The sequence below is a fragment of the Scardinius erythrophthalmus genome, assembly GCF_964197995.2.
Source record: "Scardinius erythrophthalmus genome assembly, chromosome: 10".
In the NCBI taxonomy this organism is placed as follows: domain Eukaryota; kingdom Metazoa; phylum Chordata; class Actinopteri; order Cypriniformes; family Leuciscidae; genus Scardinius; species Scardinius erythrophthalmus.
The window spans coordinates 38745431-38770662 of record NC_138230.1 but is presented as its reverse complement, the minus strand read 5'-3'; the positions used below and the strand labels follow the sequence as shown (position 1 = coordinate 38770662).

At 36.3% G+C, this 25232-nt stretch overlaps 1 protein-coding gene across 1 annotated transcript in view; it reads right to left on the bottom strand.

The window, feature by feature from the left end:
* LOC308696893 (uncharacterized protein) overlaps positions 1-25232 on the bottom strand; it is a 43719-nt gene that overhangs the window by 10849 nt on the left and 7638 nt on the right. Inside the window, exon 5 of the mRNA XM_081375827.1 lies at positions 1-25232. This exon is cut by the window's left edge and continues 10849 nt beyond it. Within this exon, the coding sequence (XP_081231953.1) occupies positions 1-25232 (25232 nt within the window).

The following is a 25232-nucleotide window of genomic DNA, read 5'->3' as shown; positions in this document are numbered from 1 at the left end:
TCAGCTTTAGTCTTTAACTCCTGGATCTCGGCTTTGGTCTCTTCTAGACTTTTTCTTTCTTCTTTCATCTTCTTCTGTTCTGTTTTATCATCTTCCTTCTGTTTTCTGACTTGATCCTCAAATTCATCAATTCTCTGCTGTAATTGTGTCAATTTATTTTTCATTTCTTCTCTCTCTTGTTCTAGAAGTTCTCTGTTTTCCCTCAGCTCTTCTTCTTGTTTGTTTGTTTCTTCAATTACACTTTCAATTAATTCTTTGTCCTTTTGTAGATGAGCTTCAATTTCCTTCAGTTTTTCTCTTTCCTTCTTTATTTCCTCATCCATGTATCTGATTTGTTCAACTTCATTTTGCAGTTCAGTCTTTCTTTGAGACAGAATATCTTTTTCATCTGTGATCTTTTGTTTCTCAAGGTCAAGCTCTTCTTTCTTGAGTTTAATATCTTGTCTCTGTTCCTCCACCTCATCCATTAATTTTTGAATTATTTCTTTGTTCTTTTCAATGTTGTTCTTTTCTAGATCAATCTCTTGTATTTTCTGGTCAAGTGCTGATCTCTCTAGTTGGATTGCCTCTCTCATGTCTTCTTCCATTTGCTGTCTTTGTGTCATTATTTCAGTCCTCATCTTCTCCAGGTCATTTCTTTCCTTTTCAATCATCTTCCTGTCATCATCCCTTTTCTTCAGCTCATGATCTATTTCAGTTTTTTTCCTCTTCAGTTCACTCTTTATCTGGTCAAGTTCTTCTCTCTCCATCTTTGCTTTTACTCTCATTTCTTCTTCTTTCTCTTTTTCTTTCATAATCTGTTCTTGCAGTGTGTTTAACTGTTCTGTTTTTAGGTTCACTTCATGATGTACCTTGTCAGCTTTAGTCTTCACTTCCTGGATCTCAGCTTTGGATTTTTCTAGACTTTTTCTTTCTTCTTCCATCTTCTTCTGTTCTGTTTTATCCTCTTCCTTCTGTTTTCTGACTTGAGCATCAAATTCATCAATTCTCTGCTGTAATTGTGTCCATTTATTATTTATTTCTTCTCTCTCTTGTTCTAGAAGGTCTCTGTGTTTCTTCATCTCTTCTTTTTGTTCATTTGTGTCTGTTCTTATTTTTTCCTGATCCTCTTTTTGTCTCTTTGTTTCTTCAATGACACTTTCAATTAATTCTTTGTCCTTTTGTAGATGAGCTTCAATTTCCTTCAGTTTTTCTCTTTCCTTCTTTATTTCCTCATCCATGTATCTGATTTGTTCAACTTCATTATGCAGTTCAGTCTTTTTTTGAGCCAGGACATCTTTTTCATCTGTGATCTTTTGTTTCTCAAGGTCAAGCTCTTCTTTCTGGATTTTAATATCATGTCTCTGTTCCTCCACCTCATCCATTAATTTTTGAATTATTTCTTTGTTCTTTTCAATTGTGTCCTTTTCTAGACCAATCTCTTGTATTTTCTGGTCAAGTGCTGATCTCTCTAGTTGGATTGCCTCTCTCATGTCTTCTTCCATTTGCTGTCTTTGTGTCATTATTTCAGTCCTCATCTTCTCCAGGTCATTTCTTTCCTGTTCAATCATCTTCCTGTAATCATCCATTTTCTTCAGCTCATGACCTATTTCAGTTTTCTTACTCTCCAATTCAGTTTTTATCTGATCAAGTTCTTCTCTCTCCATCTTTGCTATTACTGTCATTTCTTCTTCTTTCTCTTTTTCTTTCAAAATCTGTTCTTTCAATATGTTTAACTCTTGTGTTTTTAGGTTCACTTCATGATGTTCCTGCTCAGCTTTAGTCTTTAACTCCTGGATCTCGGCTTTGGTCTCTTCTAGACTTTTTCTTTCTTCTTCCATCTTCTTCTGTTCTGTTTTATCCTCTTCTTTCTGTTTTCTGACTTGAGCATCAAATTCATCAATTCTCTGCTGTAATTGTGTCCATTTATTTTTAATTTCTTCCATTTCTTGTTCTAGAAGGTCTCTGCAGTTCTTCAACTTTTGTTTTTGTTCATTTATGTCCATGCTCATCTTTTCCTGATCCTCTTTTTGTCTCTTTGTTTCTTCAGTGACACTCTCAATTAATTCTTTGTCCTTTTGTAGATGAGCTTCCATTTCCTTCAGTTTTTCTCTTTCCTTCTTTATTTGCTCCTCCATGTATCTGATTTGTTCAACTTCATTTTGCAGTTCAGTCATTCTTTGAGCCAGAATATCTTTTTCATCTGTGATCATTTGTTTCTCAAGGTTAAGCTCTTCTTTCTGGATTTTAATATCATGTCTCTGTTCCTTCACCTCATCCATTAATTTTTTACTTATTTCTTTGTTCTTTTCAATGTTGTCCTTTTCTAGATCAATCTCTTGTATTTTCTGGTCAAGTGCTGATCTCTCTAGTTGGATTGCCTCTCTCATGTCTTCTTCCATTTGCTGTCTTTGTGTCATTATTTCAGTCCTCATCTTCTCCAGATCATTTCTTTCCTGTTCAATCATCTTCCTGTAATCATCCATTTTCTTCTGCTCATGACCTATTTCAGTTTTCTCTCTCTCCAATTCATTTTTTATCTGATCAAATTCTTCTCTCTCCATCTTTGCTTTTACTGTCATTTCTTCTTCTTTCTCTTTTTCTTTCAAAATCTGTTCTTTCAATATGTTTAACTCTTGTGTTTTTAGGATTATATCATGATGTTCCTGCTCAGCTTTAGTCTTTAACTCCTGGATCTCGGCTTTGGTCTCTTCTAGACTTTTTCTTTCTTCTTTCATCTTCTTCTGTTCTGTTTTATCCTCTTCTTTCTGTTTTCTGACTTGAGCATCAAATTCATCAATTCTCTGCTGTAATTGTGTCCATTTATTTTTCATTTCTTCTCTCTCTTGTTCTAGAAGGTCTCTGTGTTTCTTCATCTCTTCTTTTTGTTCATTTGTGTCTGTTCTCATTTTTTCCTGATGCTCTTTTTGTCTCTTTGTTTCTTCAATGACACGTTCAATTAACTCTTTGTCCTTTTGTAGATGAGCTTCAATTTCCTTCAGTTTTTCTCTCTTCTTGTTTATTTCCTCATCCATGTATCTGATTTGTTCAACTTCATTTTGCAGTTCAGTCATTCTTTGAGTCAGAACATCTTTTTCATCTGTGATCTTTTGTTTCTCAAGGTCAAGCTCTTCTTTCTTGAGTTTAATATCATGTCTCTGTTCCTCCACCTCATCCATTAATTTTTGAATTATTTCTTTGTTCTTTTCAATGTTGTCCTTTTCTAGATCAATCTCTTGTATTTTCTGGTCAAGTGCTGATCTCTCTAGTTGGATTGTCTCTCTCATGTCTTCTTCCATTTGCTGTCTTTGTGTCATTATTTCAGTCCTCATCTTCTTCAGGTCATTTCTTTCCTGTTCAACCATCTTCCTGTCATCATCCCTTTTCTTCTGCTCGTGATCTATTTCAGTTTTCTTCCTCTTCAGTTCACTCTTTATCTGGTCAAGTTCTTCTCTCTCCATCTTTGCGTTTACTCTCATTTCTTCTTCTTTCTCTTTTTCTTTCATAATCTGTTCTTGCAGTGTGTTTAATTGTTGTGCTTTTAGGTTTATATCATGATGTTCCTGCTCAGCTTTAGTCTTCACTTCCTGGATCTCAGCTTTGGATTTTTCTAGACTTTTTCTTTCTTCTTCCATCTTCTTCTGTTCTGTTTTATCCTCTTCCTTCTGTTTTCTGACTTGATCCTCAAATTCATCAATTCTCTGCTGTAATTGTGTCCATTTATTTTTCATTTCTTCTCTCTCTTGTTCTAGAAGTTCTCTGTTTTCCCTCAGCTCTTCTTCTTGTTTGTTTGTTTCTTCAATTACACTTTCATTTAATTCTTTGCCTTTTTGTAGATGAGCTTCCATTTCCTTCAGTTTTTCTCTTTCCTTCTTTATTTGCTCCTCCATGTATCTGATTTGTTCAACTTCATTTTGCAGTTCAGTCTTTCTTTGAGCCAGAATATCTTTTTCATCTGTGATCTTTTGTTTCTCAAGGTTAAGCTCTTCTTTCTTGAGTTTAATATCATGTCTCTGTTCCTCCACCTCATCCATTAATTTTTTACTTATTTCTTTGTTCTTTTCAATGTTGTCCTTTTCTAGATCAATCTCTTGTATTTTCTGGTCAAGTGCTGATCTCTCTAGTTCGATTGCCTCTCTCATGTCTTCTTCCATTTGCTGTCTTTGTGTTATTATTTCAGTCCTCATCTTCTCCAGATCATTTCTTTCCTTTTCAATCATCTTCCTGTAATCATCCATTTTCTTCTGCTCATGATCTATTTCAGTTTTCTCTCTCTCAAATTCATTTTTTATCTGATCAAGTTCTTCTCTCTCCATCTTTGCTTTTACTCTCATTTCTTCTTCTTTCTCTTTTTCTTTCAAAATCTGTTCTTTCAATATGTTTAACTCTTGTGTTTTTAGGTTTATATCATGATGTTCCTGCTCAGCTTTAGTCTTTAACTCCTGGATCTCGGCTTTGGTCTCTTCTAGACTTTTTCTTTGTTCTTTCATCTTCTTCTGTTCTGTTATATCCTCTTCCTTCTGTTTTCTGACTTGAGCATCAAATTCATCAATTCTCTGCTGTAATTGTGTCCATTTATTATTTATTTCTTCCATTTCTTGTTCTAGAAGGTCTCTGCAGTTTTTCAACTTTTGTTTTTGTTCATTTATGTCCATGCTCATCTTTTCCTGATCCTCTTTTTGTCTCTTTGTTTCTTCAATGACACTCTCAATTAATTCTTTGTCCTTTTGTAGATGAGCTTCCATTTCCTTCAGTTTTTCTCTTTCCTTCTTTATTTGCTCCTCCATGTATCTGATTTGTTCAACTTCATTTTGCAGTTCAGTCTTTCTTTGAGCCAGAATATCTTTTTCATCTGTGATCATTTGTTTCTCAAGGTCAAGCTCTTCTTTCTGGATTTTAATATCTTGTCTCTGTTCCTCCACCTCATCCATTAATTTTTTACTTATTTCTTTGTTCTTTTCAATGTTGTCCTTTTCTAGATCAATCTCTTGTATTTTCTGGTCAAGTGCTGATCTCTCTAGTTGGATTGTCTCTCTCATGTCTTCTTCCATTTGCTGTCTTTGTGTCATTATTTCAGTCCTCATCTTCTCCAGATCATTTCTTTCCTTTTCAATCATCTTCCTGTAATCATCCATTTTCTTCTGCTCATGACCTATTTCAGTTTTCTCTCTCTCCAATTCATTTTTTATCTGATCAAATTCTTCTCTCTCCATCTTTGCTTTTACTGTCATTTCTTCTTCTTTCTCTTTTTCTTTCAAAATCTGTTCTTTCAATATGTTTAACTCTTGTGCTTTTAGGTTTATATCATGATGTTCCTGCTCAGCTTTAGTCTTTAACTCCTGGATCTCGGCTTTGGTCTCTTCCATACTTTTTCTTTCTTCTTCCATCTTCTTCTGTTCTGTTATATCCTCTTCCTTCTGTTTTCTGACTTGATCCTCAAATTCATCAATTCTCTGCTGTAATTGTGACCATTTATTATTTATTTCTTCTCTCTCTTGTTCTAGAAGGTCTCTGTGTTTCCTCATCTCTTCTTTTTGTTCATTTGTGTCTGTTCTCATTTTTTCCTGTTGCTCTTTTTGTCTCTTTGTTTCTTCAATGACACTTTCAATTAATTCTTTGTCCTTTTGTAGATGAGCTTCTATTTCCTTCAGTGTTTCTCTCTTCTTGTTTATTTCCTCATCCATGTATCTGATTTGTTCATTTTCCTTTTGCAGTTCAGTCTTTCTTTGAGCCAGAATATCTTTTTCATCAGTGATCTTTTGTCTTTCAAGGCCAAGTTCTTCTTTCTGGAGCTTATTATATTTTCTCTGTTCTTCCACCTCATCCATCATTATCCATACAATTTCTCTGCTCTTCTCAATGTCATGTTTTTCTAGATCAATTTCTAATCTCTTTTCTTCCATTTGTTCTCTTTGTGTCATTATTTCAGTCCTTATCCTCTCCAGATCATTTCTTTCATGTTCAATCATCTTCCTGTCATCATCCATTTTTTTCTGTTCATGATCTATTTCTGTTTTCTTTCTTTCCAGTTCAGCCTTTATCTGATCAAGTTCCTCTCTCTCCATCTTTGCTTTTACTCTCATCTCTTCCATTTGTGTTTCAAAATCATTCCTAATTTTCTTCAGATCTTTCCTCTCATCATTCATGGCCCTTAAACTCTCCTCTAGTCTGTGCTGCTGTTGATTCATTTTAGTATTTTCAGTCTGTAACTCATTTTTTATTGCTTCCATTTCATATTTTTGTTTTTGTATTTCCTTCTGAAGAACCTCCAGTTCTTTCCACTTCTTCCTCATGCCCTCTTTTTCTTTCTCTAATTCATCTCTCTGTCTCAGGAAATCATCCATTGATCTTTTATTCATGTCTTCCTTTTCTCTGTGTTTTGTCATTTGCAGCTTCAGTTCATCTGCTTGTCTCTGTAAATCTTCTCTTTCTGTTTCAATGTCTTTTTTCTGTTTCAATGTCTCTTTTTCCAGAAGATCTTTCTTGATCTCAATCTTTTGATTTTGCTCTGCTATGTCATCAACAGTCTTTTCCAGTTCACTCTTCTTCCTCTTAGTTTCTTCCATGGTATCGTCACACTGCTCCTTCATTAGTTTAAGGTGGGCCTCCCTTATGTCCAGTTTTTCTCGCTCCCTTCTGATCTCTTCTAAGATGTTCATCAGATTTTCAGCATCATTCTGCACCTCAGATTTTGTCTTGTAAACCAGTCTTCTCTCCTCTTGCAGTTGTTCTGCTTCAGTTTGGATCTCTTCTTGTTGTTCCACCAGCTTGGCTTTCATGATTTCCAGATCTTTCATTAATTTATTAGTCATGTTCCTGTTTTCACCAATGTCTTGTTTTTCGCTTTGTATTTCATCTCTCAGTTGTGCAAGTTCTCTTTCGTGTTTTGCATTTGTCCTCATGTCCTCTTCTATTTGTTGTCTCTGAGCTTCTAGTTCAATCCTTATCTTATCCATTTCACGTCTTTCTTCCTTCATCTCTCTTACACTTTGATCCAGTCTTTGCTGCTGCTCAGTAATATATTTCTCTCTCTGCTCCAGCTCATTCTTCTCCATTATCACTGTTTGTCTCATGGTCTCTATTTCATAATTTATCCTACTTATATCACCTTTCCATTTCTCAGTTTGTTCTCTCTCAGCGTGAAGCTCTCTCTTAATCTGTTTCAGTCTTTCTCTCTCTTTCTCTAGCTCTTCTAATTGGGATTCAATCTCTTCTTTCCGTTGTTCAGTCCAGATCTGCAGATCATCTTTTTTCTGCTTCATTTCTAACTTTTCATTGTCTATTTCATGTCGGACCTTCTCAAGAAGCTCAAAGTCCTTATTATTTTTCTGTTTATGTAATTCTATATCAACCTGCATCACGTCAAGGGCATGTTGTCTCTTATTGGTTTCCTTAAGAACATTATCTAAATGTTCTTGTTCAATCTGAAGCTGAGCAGCAATTCCGTCTAATTCCATGTTTCTCCTCTCTACTTCCTCTCCCTTCCTCTGTATTATTAGCTCTTCTTCCTCAAGAGTTTTTTGCTTGTCTTGGATGATTTGCCTTTGAAGTTCAGTTGACTGAATCTGACTCTGTATCTCAGCTTGTATTTGTTCAACCTTGTCTCTTTCTTGTTCAAGTTCAAACCTCTGTTGTTCCAGATTTTCTCTCTCTTTCTTGTTTTCCTCCTTGATTTGATCATTCTGTCGCTGCTGGTTGAGTACCTCAGCCTGTCGTTCCTCAGTGTTTGATTTTTCCAAAAGAAGCTTTTTCTTCACAATCTCATTTTCATTCTGCTGGTTCTTTATCTCTGCTCTTAAAACTTCTAGTTTGTTTCTTAGAGTCATTAAGTTAGTCTTTTCTTCCTCTGTTTCTTGTTTTTCACGAAGAAGTTCATCCTTCATCTCCTCAAGGGCCAGCCTCTCCTTTTGTATCTCCTCAATCTGGTCCATCATTTGGTTTTCCAGGTCTTTCTTTTCTTTGTCAATTTTTTCAAGGTCAGATTTAGCATCTTGAAGTTTTTGATTATCCTTGTCTATTTCTTCTTTTTTTCTGTCCAACTCAACCCTCGTTTGCAATAATTCTTCCATTTCTTTATCAATCTTTTCTTTGCTACTTTCAATGTCCTCTCTATTTTTTTGTAACTCACTGTGGAGTTTATCAGTTTCTTCCCTCTGTCTCTTTAATTGTCGGATTTCTTTCTCCACTCGTTGCTTTTCCCCCTCAATCTCCATCCAACATTTTTCCTGGTCCTCTCTCTCCTTTTTGATAACATTTTGGATCTCCTCGGATTCTGTCCTTATCTGTTCTAGTGCATTCTTCTCATCTTGTACATTTAATTTTTCATGTTTTAAATTTTGTAATTGCTTCTCCAGATCACTTTTCATGTTTTCAAGATCTTTCTTTTCTTGATCCATCCACTTTTTACTAATTTCAATCTGCTCTTTTTCTTTCTGTACTTCTTCAATCATCTTTCTGTATTCATTGTGTTCTCTCTTCATTGTTTCACCCATTTCCATTAACTGCAGTCTCTCCTCTTCAATTTCTGCCTCCTTTTTTTCCAGATTGCTTTTAATCTTCAAGATTTCCTCTTTCATGAAAGTTTGCTCTTTGTTTTCAAGCTCACTTTCCTTTCTTTGCAATTCTCTTTGAAGTGTAACTAGTTTCTGTCTTTCTGAATGTACATTTTCCTTCTCTTTGTCAATCTCATCCCTTTCCTTTAGAACGTCCATCTTAATTTGCTCTAGAGCCTTTCTCTGACTTTGAATCTCTTGTTTTGCTATCTCATCTTGTTCTCTCTGCTGTAATGTTTTTCTTTCCAGGTCCTCTGTTTCTCTCACTAACTCTTCGATCTTAAGCTGCAAATGCGTCTTTTCCATTTCATAATCATCCCTGTCAATTTTCAGTTGTGTCTTGTCATTTTGAACTTCTGCAATCATTATATTGAGATCTTTCTTCGTGGTCTCCATTTCTGTGATAGTTTTCTCTATATCTTCTTTTTGCAATTGAAGTTTTAGACTGAGGTCTGTTAATCTATCTCTCTCACGGTTTGCTTCCTGAATCAGCCTGTCAGAGATCCCTGACCTCTTCTGAAGCTCAGCATGGCCATCTTTAAGCTGTTGAGTCTGTTTTCTCACATCTTCTTTCTCTTGTTCAATCAAATCTCTCTCTGTGTTGACCATCTGCTTCTTTTCTTCCACTTGCTCTTTTTCTTTGTTTAATTCACCCATCATCTCTTGTAGTTTATCTTCCATTTTTGTGGCATCATGGAGGTTTTCAACTAACTTAGCCCTCTGATTTTCTAGTTCATTCCTCATTTTTTCTAGATTTTCCAGTTCTATCTTATTAGCCTTCATGGCAGCACTCATTTCATGCTTTTGTTGATTGATTTCAGCTTTTTCGTCTTCTAACCCATCCTTCTCCATGATCAAAGCTTGTCTTGAGGATTCATAATCATCTCTCTGCCTTTGTAGTTCCCCTCTGAAGAGCTCAAACTCTTGCTTCTCTTGCCTTAAATTGTCCTTTTCTTTTTCTATATCTTCTCTCTTTCTCATTATTTGCAGATTGATCTTTTCAAGTGTGTCTTTCTTCTTCTCTATTTCTTCAATGATCCAATCCTTCTCCTCCAACTCATGTTTTTGCTTCTCCAGTATTTGCTGTCTCCTCTTTACCTCAGAAGTAATGCCTTCTAGTTCAGACTTTTTCTTTGCATGCAGTGTTTCCATTTCTTGCATGGTTTGCCTCAAGTTTTGTATATCTCTGTTGAGCTGTTCCAGATGACTCTGGTTTCTCAAGAGTTCCTCAGTGACCCTTTCAAGTTCTTGCTTGTTCTCCCTTGTGTCTATAGCCTTTTCCATTTTGTCTTTAGCTATTTCTACCTCAACCAGCTCTCTCTTGGTCTCCACATCCTCCTTTTCTCTTTTTATCTCATCCTTCAACTGCTTCAGTTCTTCTCTTTCTTTCTGCAGCATTTCTCTCATGCTTTCTTCCTCTTGTTGCTTCTCTACAAGTTCTGCCCTCATCTTCTCCAATTCATTCTTGTCTCTTCCGGTGGTTTCTATCTCTGCTCTAAGGCTTCCTAGATTTTCCCGTATTTGTCCAATATCTTGAATGAGCCTCTGGATCTCAGACTTAAAGTTTTCCTTATCATCTTTCTCTGCCTTACTTTCATCCATCCTGCTCTCCATGTAAACTTTGAGATTTCTCACCATTTCCCTGATTTTCACGACCTCTAAAATCAATCTTTGGATGTCAGCATTGGTATTTTCTTCATCTTCTAGATGTGCAGTTCTCTCCACCAATCGTTCAAAATCCTCTCTTGCGCTTTGAACATCATTCCTGAGTATTTCCAGCTCTTGCCTCTCTCTGTTGATTTCCTCTCTGGCCTTTGCAATCTCAGCCTTCATTTTATCTATATCATCCCTCTTTCTGATCACTTGTCTCATCTTCTGATCCAGATCTTTCTTTTCCAGGACTATCTCAGACCTTAGGACTTCCAGTTCTCTCTTTTCATGTGTCATTTTCTGAATCTTTTTTTCTAGGTTTTCTCTCTGTTGTTGTATATCCATCATCTCCACCTCTTTTGTTTTACTCTCCTTTTCAAGTTTTAATATCTCAGACCTCATGTTTTCTAGCTCTTCCATCTGATATTTTAAGTCTGCTTTAGTTTTCTCAAGTTCTGCCTGCTGTTGCTGAAGCTCAGCCTTCAACTCTGTCAGTTCATCTATTTGTCTTTTAACTTCGCCCGTCTGACTTTCACTCTCTTCTTGTTGGTCATCCATACTTAATGTTTCCATTTTCTCTCTTAATTCCTTTGAATCTCTCCTCATTCCTTTCTTTTTCCTGGTAATAACTGGTTTATCTGTTTTCTCTCTAGTTGTCTCTTCTAAAATTCTTTCAAGGATCTCAGATTTTTTCTTCATGTCAACCTTTTCTTTCTCCAGCAGTTCATTTTCATCATGAAGTTTTTGCTTGGCCAATGCCATGTCTTGTTTTTGTCTTTCCAAATCAGCTCTGATTTGCTCAAGATCACTTCTCTCTTTGCTCATGCAGTCTTTGCTACTCTTTATTTGCTGTTTCTCTTTTTGTATCTCAATGTTCTGCTGCTCACAAGTTTCTTTCATGTTCTGTTTCATGGCTTCGATTTCCAGCCTCATGTTCTCCAGTTCAGATCTTTCTTTTCTAGCAGCCTTGATTTCATCTTTCATTCTTCTGAGAACCTCTCTAACATGCTCAATTTCCTGGATCAGCCTCTGCATGTAAGCACTCATTTCTTTTCTATCCTCTGAATCTGCTTCAACATTAACTTCTCTCTGCATGCTTCTTTCGAGGTCATGTTTTGTTCTCCAAGCAATTTCCCTAGTATTTTCAGCTTCTTGAATAAGCATCTGAATCTTGGTGTTCATATGTTCTTTCTCTTCCATATCTCCACCTCTTTCTTCCATATGAGATTGTACTTCCTCTTCTGCTCTTTGTATCTCAGCTTTCATTTGCTCCATCTCATCCCGCTCTATACTTAAAATGGCCCTGTCCATTTCGAGTTTCTCATTTGCACCTTCAATATCAGTCCTCATTTTCTCCAACTCATCTCTTTTTCTTGCTACCTGTCTCATCTTGTGATCAAGATCTTTCCTCTTGCCATCAGTTTCATTCTGAAGAAGCTTCAGTTCTTTCATCTCATGTTTAGTCCTTTGCATCTTGTCCTCTAATTCCTCTTTCTGTTTGAGCATTTCAGCTCTCATACTAATGAGTTCCTCTAAATCTGACTGCCTTTTAGTCTCAAACTCCTCTTTTTGGATTATAATATTTGATTTGATCTTCTCATATTTCTCCATTTCTCTCTTAAGCTCTCTTAACATCTCATCAATTGCTTCTCTTTCTTTTGCTAACTCAGATTTAATGACATTGTTTTTGTTTATCTCGTCTTGCAACTTTCCCATTCGTACACTCCATTCCTCTTCTGTCATCTGTAGTTTATTTTGCTGTTCTTGTATTTCTTGCTCTGATTTATCAATCTTTTCAATCATCTCTTCTTTCTGTTTGACTAATTCTGCTTGGATGAGCTCTATTTCTTGATATCTAAGTCTTATGTTTGTCTTGTCCTGTTCAATGACCTCTTCCTTTTTAAGCAGGTTCCTTCTGATATCCTCAATATTGTCTCTTTCTTTTTGCAAATGTTCCTCAATCCGTTTTGTTGCCTGTCTTTCAACATCCTCTTTAATACTCTCTATTTCAGCCCTTGCTTCATCTAGTTTAAGCCTACATTTTTCTAGATTATCAGCATAACTTTCCAACTCTTCCTTTTGTTTCTGTATCTCAGTATTTGCTTTATCAAGGTCTGTTCTTATCTTGCTCTCTTCAGACTTTTTCTGTACATATTTTTCTCTTTCACTCAGTATCTCTTGCATTGACTTTTCTATATCCTCTGCTTTCATTTGGAGCTCAGCTTTCATTTGCTCTAGTTGAGCTCTTTCATCTTGAATATCTTGTTTTTGGAATTGTATCTCCTCTAATTCTTTATGTAGATTTGATTTATTTCGTTCCATATCATCTTTGTCTTGGTTCAGCTGCTTTCTGCTTTTCTCAGTCAGTGCCTTCTCATCCAAAAGCTCTTGCCTTAGCTGTTCCACATTTTTGATGTCCTTCTTTTGTGTCTCCACCAGGCGCTGCTGCTCTAACAGTTCATCTCTTTCTCTCTCTAGGTCATGTTTTTGTTTTAAGATCTCCATGCTCATTAGATTAAGACTATCTCTCTCTTTCTGCAGGTCTGCCCGTGTGATCTCACTCTCCTCGGATTGTCTTTTGAAATCTTCCTGGGTTTTCTTCAGATCCATCCTTTCCTTTGTAATCATCTCTTTCTCTACAGCAGCAGATGTTTTCTGTCTTTCTATGTCAGCTTGAATTTTATCCAGGGTGTCAGTTTTCATTTTGGTCTCCTCGGCAAATTGTTGCCTCTCTTTTTCTAATTCTTCTGCAGCCCTCTGCTCTTCTTTCTGAACTTCTAACTTGAATTTCTCAATATCCTCTCTCTTCTTTTGCAGCTCATCTTGCTCATTTTCAAAAGCTTTTCTTTGAATTTGGAGGTCTCTATCCAACTCAGCTCTCTTTTGTTTCAGATTCTCCATATCAGCATTTTCTGTTTTCATTTTGTTTTTCATGTCATCCATTTCTTTTTGTTTATTTTGCAGTTCTGCTCTCATTTGATCTAGTTCATTCTCTTTGTGTTGTATTCTTTCCCTCTCATCTTCAATGTGGGCTATTTGTCTCAAGTTATCTGTATTCACCTGCTTAAGAATGTCTTTCTCTTTCTTTAAGTCCTTTCTTTGTCTATCTAGTTCTTCCCTGGCTTGGCTTATCTCTGTCTTGGTTTTCTCCAGTTCAAATTTTTCTTCTTGAAGCAAGTCTTTGGCCGACTGAATTTCTTTTCTTTGCTTCTCTGTCTCATCCAAGAGCTCTTTCATTAGTTGGTTGTCTGTAGGAAGAGCACTGGTGTCTGATTGTCTTTTATATTGGACTACCATATCCCTCTCCCTCTGTCTTTCATTGTTTGTCTTCTCAGGTCGTTTCTCCAAGTCTTCAGCTTTACTTTGAATGTCAATTTTCATCTTCTCTAGTTCTTCTTTCTTACATTCAATGGTTTGTTTCTCAACTTTGAGATTATTTAATTCTCTCTCCATATCCATTTTCTGTCTCTCCATATGATCCAAATCTTTGGTCAGCAGCTCTCTGTCTTTTTCAACCAGATCTTTTTCCTCAAGTAACTTGAGTCTCATTTGTTCATATGTCTCTTTCTCTATCTTTAGACTGACCATATCCCTCTCCATATTTCTCTTCTGTGCCATCATTTCCACTCTTTCTCTTTCTAGGTTGGTCATTTCTGTCTTTGTGAATTCCATTAGATCATCAACCTCTCGCTGTAATTGATCAATATCAGTTTGTCTCTGGTCCAGCTGACTCATTTCCATCATGATGATGTTCCTCATTTCATCCATTTCATGTTGTTGTTTTAAAATGACTTCCTGCTGCTGCGCAAATTCACTTTCTCTGTGAGAAAGACTTTCATTCTCATTTTCAATGGTCTTCACTTGTTTTGAGATGTTCACCCTCATTTCTTCAAGAATGTCCCTCTCTCTCTGCATCTCTGCTATTGTCATCTCATTTTTTTCCTGCTGTTCTGCAAGATGTTTGTTGGCTTTAGCAATTTCTGTTTTGATTTTCTCTAAATCCGACTTCTCCAATTCAAATTCATTTGCTTGCTTTTTATCAGCATTCATTATTTTTTGTTGCAGATCTTCCACGTCTCTCTTCAGCAGTTGTCTGTCATTTTCCAGTAATTCCTTTTCAGTCAATACTGCCTTCATTTGGATCTCAATATCTTCAGACTTCTTTTTCAGTTCAGTCATCATGTCCTGTTTTTCCCTGATCATTGCAGCTCTTTCACTGTCAATGTCTCTCTTTTCCTTTTCCATTTCACTTTGTTGTTTATAAATCTCTTCTTGCAGTCGCTCTAGTTCATCTTGTTTGAGTCTTATTTTCTCTTTTTCTTTTTGAATATCATCTGTTTGTTTGGAGATGTTCACTCTCAATTGTTCAAGACTGTATTTCTCTCTTTGTAGATCTGCCAATGTAGACTCATTTGCAACTTTCATTTCATCCATGATCTCATTCTTTCTCCTTATTTCTTCAGAGAGATTAACAATATCTTCTCTCTCTTTCTGAAGTACTTCAGCCATCTTTTCCAAACCCTGTCTATCATTTTCTGTTTCTTCTTTTAGCTTTCTGATGTCATCAGCTTCTCTTTGCAGCTCATTCTTCATCTGTTCTAACTTGTTCTTCTCATCTTCATACACTTGTTTCTGAAGTATCATAATCTTTAAGTCTTCATCCAAATTATTTCTGCTTTGGTCTACATAATCTCTTTCTTTCTCCGTTTGCCGTTTCTGTTCTTCCATCTCTTCTTTATCTGTATCTAGTTGCCTTCTCTCATTCCTCATTATTTCCATTAACTCATTCAGTTCTGTCTGTTGTTTGTCAAGCTCAGATTGTCTCTGGTCAAGCTGACTTCTGTCCTTCATTATAATGTGTCTGTCATTGTCTATTTCCTGTTTCAGATTCTGAATTTCAGTTTGCATTTCCTTGAATTCCTGTTGTTGTTGTCTGATTTGTTCCTTTTGATGTTTAATATCGTGCATTTGTCTTGTGATGTTCTCGTTCATCTCATCTAGTGTGTCTCTCTCTTTCTGGAGTTGAACGTTCATTTCCTCCAGCCTTTGTCTTCCATGTTGTGTCTCTAGTTTGATCTTCTCAATCTCATGTGCTTCTCGTTGCAGGTCAGTTTTCATCTCTTTCATTGATTCTTTTTCATTCTCAAAAGATTCTCTCTCAAGTTTCAGACTCTCTGAATCTCTGTCTACACTCATTATTTTTTGTTGGAGAGCTTCCATGTCTCTCTTCAGCAGTTGTCTGTCATTGTCCAGTAATTCTTTTTCAGTCAATACTGCCTTCATTTTGATCTCAATATCTTCAGACTTCTTTTTCAGTTCAGTCATCATGTCCTGTTTTTCCCTGATCATTGCAGCTCTTTCACCTCCAATGTCACTCTCTTCCTTTTCCATTTCACTTTGTTGTTTATAAATCTCTTCTTGCAGTCGCTCTAGTTCATCTTGTTCAAGTCTTATTTTCTCCTTTTCTTTTTCAATATCATCTGTTTGTTTGGAGATGTTCACTCTCATTTGCTCAAGATTGTATTTCTCTCTATGTAGATCTGCCAATGTAGACTCATTTGCAACTTTCATTTCATCCATGATCTCATTCTTTCTCCTTATTTCTTCAGAGAGATTAACAATATCTTCTCTTTCTTTCTGAAGTACTTCAGCCATCTTTTCCAAACCCTGTCTATCATTTTCTGTTTCTTCTTTTAGCTTTCTGATGTCATCAGCTTCTCTTTGCAGCTCATTCTTCATCTGTTCTAACTTGTTCTTCTCATCTTCATACACTTGTTTCTGAAGTATCATAATCTTTAAGTCTTCATCCAAATTCTTTCTGCTTTGGTCTACATCATCTCTTTCTTTGTCCATTTGCCGTTTCTGTTCTTCCATCTCTTCTTTATCTTTATCTAGTTGTCGTCTCTCATTCCTCATTATTTCCATAAACTCATTCAGTTGTGTCTGTTGTTTGTCAAGCTCAGATTGTCTCTGGTCAAGCTGACTTCTGTCCTTCATTATAATGTGTCTGTCATTGTCTATTTCCTGTTTCAGATTCCGAATTTCAGTTTGCATCTGCTCGAATTCATGTTGTTTTTGTCTGATTTGTTCCTTTTGATGTTTAATGTCATGAGTTTGTCTTGTGATGTTCTCATTCATCTCATCTAGGGTGTCTCTCTCTTTTTGTATCTCTGCCAGTTTGATTCTTTGCTTTTCTCTTTGTTTTTCAAGATCTTCCTTGTCTCTTGAATGTTCACTTATTGTTTTTTTCAGATGATGTTTTTCCTTCTCAAGCAGGTCTCTATCAGATTCAATGGCTTTAGTTTTCTTTTCAATATCTGTCTTCATTTCATCCAAGACCATGTCTTTTATTTTTGTCTCCTCGATGAGATTTTTGATTTGTTCTCTCTCTTTCTGGAGTTGAACGGTCATTTCCTCCAGCCTTTGTCTTCCATGTTGTGTCTCTAGTTTGATCTTCTCAATCTCATGTGCTTCTCGTTGCAGGTCAGTTTTCATCTCTTTCATTGATTCTTTTTCATTCTCAAAAGATTCTCTCTCAAGTTTCAGACTCTCTGAATCTCTGTCTACACTCATTATTTTTTGTTGGAGAGCTTCCATGTCTCTCTTCAGCAGTTGTCTGTCATTGTCCAGTAATTCTTTTTCAGTCAATACTGCCTTCATTTTGATCTCAATATCTTCAGACTTCTTTTTCAGTTCAGTCATCATGTCCTGTTTTTCCCTGATCATTGCAGCTCTTTCACCATCAATGTCTCTCTTTTCCTTTTCCATTTCACTTTGTTGTTTATTAATCTCTTCTTGCAGTCGCTCTAGTTCATCTTGTTCAAGTCTTATTTTCTCCTTTTCTTTTTCAATACCATCTGTTTGTTTGGAGATGTTCACTCTCATTTGCTCAAGACTGTATTTCTCTCTATGTAGATCTGCCAATGTAGACTCATTTGCAACTTTCATTTCATCCATGATCTCATTCTTTCTCCTTATTTCTTCAGAGAGATTAACAATATCTTCTCTTTCTTTCTGAAGTACTTCAGCCATCTTTTCCAAACCCTGTCTATCATTTTCTGTTTCTTCTTTGAGCTTTCTGATGTCATCAGCTTCTCTTTGTAGCTCAATCTTCATCTGTTCTAACTTGTTCTTCTCATCTTCATACACTTGTTTCTGAAGTATCATCATCTTTAAGTCTTCATCCAAATTCTTTCTGCTTTGGTCTACATAATCTCTTTCTTTGTCCATTTGCCGTTTCTGTTCTTCCATCTCTTCTTTATCTGTATCTAGTTGTGTTCTCTCATTCCTCATTATTTCCATAAACTCATTCAGTTGTGTCTGTTGTTTGTCAAGCTCAGATTCTCTCAGGTCAAGCTGACTTCTGTCCTTCATTATAATGTGTCTGTCACTGTCTATTTCCTGTTTCAGATTCTGAATTTCAGTTTGCATCTGCTCAAATTCATGTTGTTGTTGTCTGATTTGTTCCTTTTGATGTTTAATATCGTGCATTTGTCTTGTGATGTTCTCGTTCATCTCATCTAGTGTGTCTCTCTCTTTCTGGAGTTGAACGTTCATTTCCTCCAGCCTTTGTCTTCCATGTTGTGTCTCTAGTTTGATCTTCTCAATCTCATGTGCTTCTCGTTGCAGGTCAGTTTTCATCTCTTTCATTGATTCTTTTTCATTCTCAAAAGATTCTCTCTCAAGTTTCAGACTCTCTGAATCTCTGTCTACACTCATTATTTTTTGTTGGAGAGCTTCCATGTCTCTCTTCAGCAGTTGTCTGTCATTGTCCAGTAATTCTTTTTCAGTCAATACTGCCTTCATTTTGATCTCAATATCTTCAGACTTCTTTTTCAGTTCAGTCATCATGTCCTGTTTTTCCCTGATCATTGCAGCTCTTTCACCATCAATGTCTCTCTTTTCCTTTTCCATTTCACTTTGTTGTTTATTAATCTCTTCTTGCAGTCGCTCTAGTTCATCTTGTTTGAGTCTAATTTTCTCTTTTTGTTTTTCAATATCATCTGTTTGTTTGGAGATGTTCACTCTCATTTGCTCAAGATTGTATTTCTCTCTGTGTATAACTGCCAATGTAGACTCATTTGCAACTTTGCTTTTATCCATGATCTCATTTTCTCTCCTTGTATCTTCAGAGAGATTAATAATATCTTCTCTCTCTTTCTGAAGTACTTCAGCCATCTTTTCCAAACCCTGTCTATCATTTTCTGTTTCTTCTTTTAGCTTTCTGATGTCATCAGCTTCTCTTTGCAGCTCATTCTTCATCTGTTCTAACTTGTTCTTCTCATCTTCATACACTTGTTTCTGAAGTATCATAATCTTTAAGTCTTCATCCAAATTCTTTCTGCTTTGGTCTACATCATCTCTTCCTTTGTCCATTTGCCGTTTCTGTTGTGCCATCTCTTCTTTATCTTTATCTAGTTGTCTTCTCTCATTCCTCATTATTTCCATAAACTCATTCAGTTGTGTCTGTTGTTTGTCAAGCTCAGATTGTCTCTGGTCAAGCTGACTTCTGTCCTTCATTATAATGTGTCTGTCATTGTCTATTTCCTGTTTCAGATTCTGAATTTCAGTTTGCATCTGCTCAAATTCATGTTGTTGTTGTCTGATTTGTTCCTTTTGATGTTTAATGTTAAGCATTTGTCTTGTGATGCTCTCGTTCATCTCATCTAGGGTTTCTCTCTCTTTCTGGAGTTGAGTGGTCATTTCCTCCAGTCTTTGTTTTTCATGTTGTGTCTCTAGTTTGATCTTCTCAATCTCATGTGCTTCTCGTTGCAGGTCAGTTTTCATCTCTTTCATTGATTCTTTTTCATTCTCAAAAGATTCTCTCTCAAGTTTCAGACTCTCTGAATCTCTGTCTACACTCATTATTTTTTGTTGGAGAGCTTCCATGTCTCTCTTCAGCAGTTGTCTGTCATTGTCCAGTAATTCCTTTTCAGTCAATACTGCCTTCATTTGGATCTCAATATCTTCAGACCTCTTTTTCAGTTCAGTCATCATGTCCTGTTTTTCCCTGATCATTGCAGCTCTTTCACCATCAATGTCACTCTTTTCCATTTCACTTTTTTGTTTAAGAATCTCTTCTTGCAGTCGCTCTAGTTCATCTTGTTTGAGTCTCATTTTCTCTTTTTCTTTTTCAATATCATCTGTTTGTTTTGAGATATTCACTCTCATTTGCTCAAGATTGTTTTTCTCTCTTTGTAGAACTGCCAATGTAGACTCATTTGCAATTTTCATTTCATCCATGATCTCATTCTTTATCCTTGTATCTTCAGCAAGATGAACAATATATTTTCTGTCTTTTTGAAGTTCTTCAGCCATCTTTTCCAAACTCTGCCTTTCATTTTGTGTTTCTTCTTTTATCTTTCTGATGGCATTAGCTTCTATTTGCAGCTCTATCTTCATCTGTTGTACATCCTTCTTCTCATCTTGAATGGCTTGTTTTTGATATCTGAGCTCTTTTATCTCTTTCTCTAAAGCTTCTTTTTTTTCATCCACCTCAGCCTCGTATGTTTTCAACATTTGGGTCCTTTCCTCAACTAATTCTCTTCCATTATTCAGTTCCACCTTAAAGAACTCAAGTTCGATCTCCAATTGGTGTTTTTGTGCTATAATTTCAGACTTCTCTTTCTCAAGATTAGCCTTTTCTTCTGTTGCAAAATCAATCAATTCATTTACTTTTCTCTGTCTTTGATCTATTTCAATTTTCTCTTCTTCAAGTCTATCTTTTTCAATTGTGAGAGCTTTCCTTGTGGCTTCCATTTCATCTTGCTGTCTATAAATCAGAGCTTGGATTTGATCAAGTTCAATCCCTCTCAGTCTCATTTGTTCCTTCTCATTTACAATGTCATCCTGTTGCTCGGAAATATTGTCTCTCGGTAGAAGCATGTCTCTTTCTGTCTGTATTTCTGCAAGTGTGATCTTGTTCTTTTCTCTTTCCTCAGCAAGCTGGTTTTCAAGATCCTCCTTCGCAGTTGCTATATCTGTCACAGTTTTCCTCAGCTCAAACAAAGCCATTTCCTGCATCTGTTTATTAGACTCGTTTGCTTTCCTTTGCCTTTCTATTTCCCGATCCCTATTTTCTAGACCCACTTTTTGCTTGTCAAGTTCCTTAGCAAGGATGTCAACATTGTCTCTATCTTTCTTAAGTTGGGTTGTTGCTTCCTCAAGCTTTTTTCTTTCATTTTGTGTCTCTAGTTTTATCCTTTCAATATTTTCAGCTTGTCTTTTTAGCTCAGCTTTCATCTGCTCAAATTTGTCCTTCTCATCCTCAAGCATTTGTTTCTGAAGTTTGTTATTTTCCAAGTCTTTAACTAAATCAAGCTTTGTTTGTTCCAAATCATTCATTTCTTTTTTTATCCTTTTTCTGCTGTTGTCAATTCCTTCCTTTTCATCATACACCTTCTTTCTTAGCAGCTCCAACTTTTCACTTTCCTTTTTCAGTTCTTCCCTCAAATTTACCTCCACTTGCTGTTTTTGATTCATTATTTCTTCTCTTTCCCTCTTAATATCATACCTCTCATTTTCTAGATCATCTCTATGTTTTGATATGTTCATTCTCAAGTGCTCAAGAACGTCCTTCTCTTTCTGTATCTCAGCCAATGTTATCGTATTTAGTCTTTTCTGGGATTCAAGTTGGTTCTCAAGATCTTCCTTGGCTCTGTCTATCTCTGTCTTAGTTTTCTCCAGGTCAAACTTTTCCTTTTCAAAAGTGTCTCTATCAGATTTTAATGTTTGTTTTTCTTTTCTTAGACTTGCTTCCTCTTCTCTGATCCTGGCAACAGAAGTCTCTATATCCTCCTTTTCTTTTTGAAGTTTGATTGCCATTTCCTCAGTGTTCTGCCTTAGTTTTGCAATATTTTCAGTTTCTTGTTGGAGCTCAGCTTTCATCATATGCAATTCCTGCTTTTCTTTGCCAATCATTTGTTTATGATCGTTTAAGGTCTTAAATTCCTCAGCTAAGATGGTTCTCTTTTCTTTCATATCCTCTATATCTCTGTTCAGTATTTTCTTGCTGTTTTCAATAGATTCTTTTTCTCTGAGAACTTTTTGTTTCATCAGCTCCACTGTTTCACTTTCCCTCTTCAGTTCTATATGCATGTTATTCACTCTTAATCTTTCCTCCATTATATCAGTCCTCTCTTTCTTGAGTGTGTCCATCACATCATCTAATTCTCTCTTTTGCGTTTCCATTTCAGCCTGTCTTTCATTGAGCTGACTCTTCTCTTTGATGATAATATCCTGAATCTCTTCTGTTTCTTTCTGCTGTGCATACAATTTTGTCATACGTATATTCAGTTCATTTTCCTTGTGTCTTAAACGGTCTTTCTGTTTTTTAATTTCATGTTCCTCTTGTGAGATGTTCATCTTCATTTGCTCAAGAGAATTTCTCTGCATATCCATCTCTGACATATCAATATTGTTCTTTTTTCTCATTTCAGCAAGATCTTCTTTTGCTCTAACTATCTCTGTTTTGCTCTTCTCTACTTCAGACTTCTGCTTTTCTATCATATCTTTTTCGGTCTCAATGGCTTGCTTTTGTTTTTCTAGCTCAAGGCGCATCCTCTCCAGAGTTTCTTTCCTGTCATATCCCTCATGTTGAATTCGGTCTGCCATATCTTTTATACTCTGTTTTTCATCCATAACCTCTTTCTTCATTCTCTCAATATTTTCAGTTTCTCTCTGAAGCTCAGCTCTCACTTGCTGTATCTCTTTCTCAAAGCATTGCCTCTTAAACTGAAAGTTTTCAAATTCTCTTTGCAGTTTTGCTTTATCTTTTTCCATGTCTTCCTTATCGATTTCCAAAGATTTCATGTGGCTTTCAAATAATTCATTTTGTTCAGTTAATTTTTTATTTTGGAGCTCCACATTTTCATAGTTTGTCCTCAATTCTTCTCTCAAATTCTCTATTTCCTGTCTCGCTTCATCCAGATCTGCCATTTCTCTATTACTTGCAGTCTTTACATATTCCATTTTTCCTTGTGAAACTTCCCATTGTTTTTCTTGTTCAGCTTGTATCTGCTCAACTTGCACCTTTTCCATCCTTAAACTGCTCTTCAACTCATCCATTTGTTTTTGTTTGTATTCAATCTCTGCTTCTTTTTGCTTTAGTTCATTTTCTCTCAGCCTTAAATATTCTTTATCACTTTCCACAATGCACCTTTCTTTTGAGGTGGTTTCACTCATCTGCTTAAGATTTTCTCGTTCTTTCAGCATCTCTGTCAGTCGTATAATGTTCTGTTCTTTTTGCTGAGCAAATTCGTCTTTGAGATCTCTGAGCCTAGACTTTTCCTGTTCTAGTGCGTCTCTCTCAGAATCAACCTCTTGCTTCTCTTTTTCAATCTCCATTTGCATCTCATCCAGAGCTTTTGACCTTTTTTCAATCTCTTCAACTAGACTATCAGTGCATTGTCTTTCTTTTTGAATTTGAGCTTTCATGTCTTTTACATTTTGCATGTCATTTTGAACAGCTTGTCTTAGATTTTCAATGGCACCTGCTTCTTTTTGCAGATCAGCCTTCACGTCCTTCAATATCTCAAATGCTTTTTCCTGCTTTTCTATATCAGCTTGCATTTGGTCCAGGTCCTCCCTCTTTCTTTTTGTCTCCTCTGTAAGACTCACAATGGCATCTCTCTCTTTCTGGAGCTGTGCTGTAGTGTCTATAAGTGTCTGTCTTTCAGCTAGTGTATCTTGTCTTAGCTTCTCAGTATCTTCAGCTACTGTTTGCAGCACAGATTTAATATGTTCTAACTTGTGTTGTTCGCCTGCAATACCTTGTCTTTGCAGTTTTATTTCCTCTCTCTGTCTTTCCAAATCGATTTTCTTTTGCTCCAGATCTTCTGTATCTCTCATTAAAGTTATTCTGCAGTCCTCAATAAGTCGCTTCTCATTTACTACCTCTTCTTTCACAAGTGCTACCATTTCAAGTTCCCTGTTTAATGCATTTGTCATGTTGCTCTCCATCTGCTGCTTCCGTTCCATTATAGCTACCCTCTCTCTGTCAAGATTGTCTTTTTCATTTTGTGTGAACTGTATGATATCATCCACCTGTTTTAGCTTTTCGGCTATTTCATCTTGGCTTTTCTGAAGTTCACTTTTTTGCATGAAAACTATATTCTGTATATCCTGCATGTCTTTTTGTTGTCTGTTAAAATCATCCTGCATTTGCTGCAGTTCGATTTCTCTTTTCTTTATGTTCCCCTTCTCATTCTCAATATCAGCTTTTTGTTGAGAAACGAGTTCATTCATCCTCTCAAGAGTGTCTCTCTCCACTTTGATCTCCTTCAATGTCAGCTCATTCTTCTCTCTCAGGTTTTCTAGAGCTTTATTTTCTCCCTCTACCTCTGCTTGTATTTGTTGCATGTCACATATTTTCTTCTCTAGTTCCTCCCTGTCTTTTTTAAGATGCACTGTCAATTTCTCCATATTCTGTCTTTCTTCCTGCACGTCCTGTTTTACCCTCTCAATATCGCCAGATTCTCTTTGCAGCTCAAACTTCATGCTCTGTAATGTTATCTTTTCGTCCTCTATTATTTTTCTTTGAGCTTCTATGTCCTCTAGTTCTCTAGCAAAAGTGTCTTTTAGATCAGTCTCCATGGTTTGCTTTTGTTTTTCTATATCCTGTCTAATGTGATTAAGGACATCTCTCGCTTTTTCTAATTCTGTTCTTATCATGTCTTCTTTTTCTCTGCTTTCTGCTAGCTCAGCCTGCAGGTCATCCCATCCTTTCTGTATTTCTAGCTTTGTCTTTTCAAGCTCATCTTTTGTTCGTTCTAGCTCCTGTTTTTGCAGCTCTAATTGTAACTCCATGTCTGCTGTGGTTCTTGTTGCAGTTAGCAGTGTGGTTTCTTTGAGCGAAAGTTCATCCTCACTCAGTTGTATTTCCGCCAGTTGTCTCTCTATTGTACTTTTTTGTGCAAGTATGTCTTCTTTGAAATACTCCAGAGCTTGTCGCTCTTTATCCAGCTCCTCCTTGGCCAGGATAATATTTCGTCTTTCTTCCTGCACGTCCTGTTTTACCCTCTCAATATCGCCAGATTCTCTTTGCAGCTCAAACTTAATGCTCTGTAATTTTCTCTTTTCGTCCTCTATCATTTTTCTTTGAGCTTCTATGTCCTCTAGTTCTCTAGCAAAAGTGTCTTTTAGATCAGTCTCCATGGTTTGCTTTTGTTTTTCTATATCCTGTCTAATGTGATTAAGGACATCTCTCGCTTTTTCTAATTCTGTTCTTATCATGTCTTCTTTTTCTCTGCTTTCTGCTAGCTCAGCCTGCAGGTCATCCCATCCTTTCTGTATTTCTAACTTTGTATTTTCCAGCTCATCTTTTGTTTTTTCCAGCTCCTGTTTTTGCAGCTCTAATTGTAACTCCATGTCTGCTGCGGTTTTTGTCGTAGTTTGCATTGTGGCTTCTTTGACTGAAAGTTCATCCTCGCTCAATTTTATTTCTGCCAGTTGTCTCTCCATTGTACTTTTTTGTGCAAGCAAGTCTTCTTTGAAAAACTCTAGAGCTTGTCGCTCTTTATCCAGCTCTTCCATGGTCAGGATAATCTCATAATTTCTTGTGTCATCCATCACATCAGTTTGAACTTGAACATCAATTTGTTGAATCTCCATCATTCTTGTTATTTCCAATTCATTTTTCTCTCTTTGTAGATTTATTTCCATACTGTCCAGTTCTTGTTTTCGTTGATTCAGCTGCTGCTTCTCTTTACATATTGTATCTAAATCTCTTTGGTTTTCTTCTCTCTCCGATTGCAGCAGTCTTTCCCTATTTTGTAGACTCACTTTTTTCTTTTCCATCTCTTTTTCCTCCTCTTGCAGTCTGGACATCCTCTCTTCAGCTTCATTTTTCACTGTTTGCACATCCTCCTTTGCCTTCAGTAGTTCCTGTTTCTCTTTTAAAAATATTTCTTTATAATGTTCCAGTTTTTGTCTTTCTTTCTGAATTTCACTTACACTGAGTTCAAAGTCTTGTGTCATAAATATTTCAATGGCACCCGGTTCTTCTGTTTTTGAACACTCTGGGCTCTCAGTTGCAATGATGACTTGTTGAAC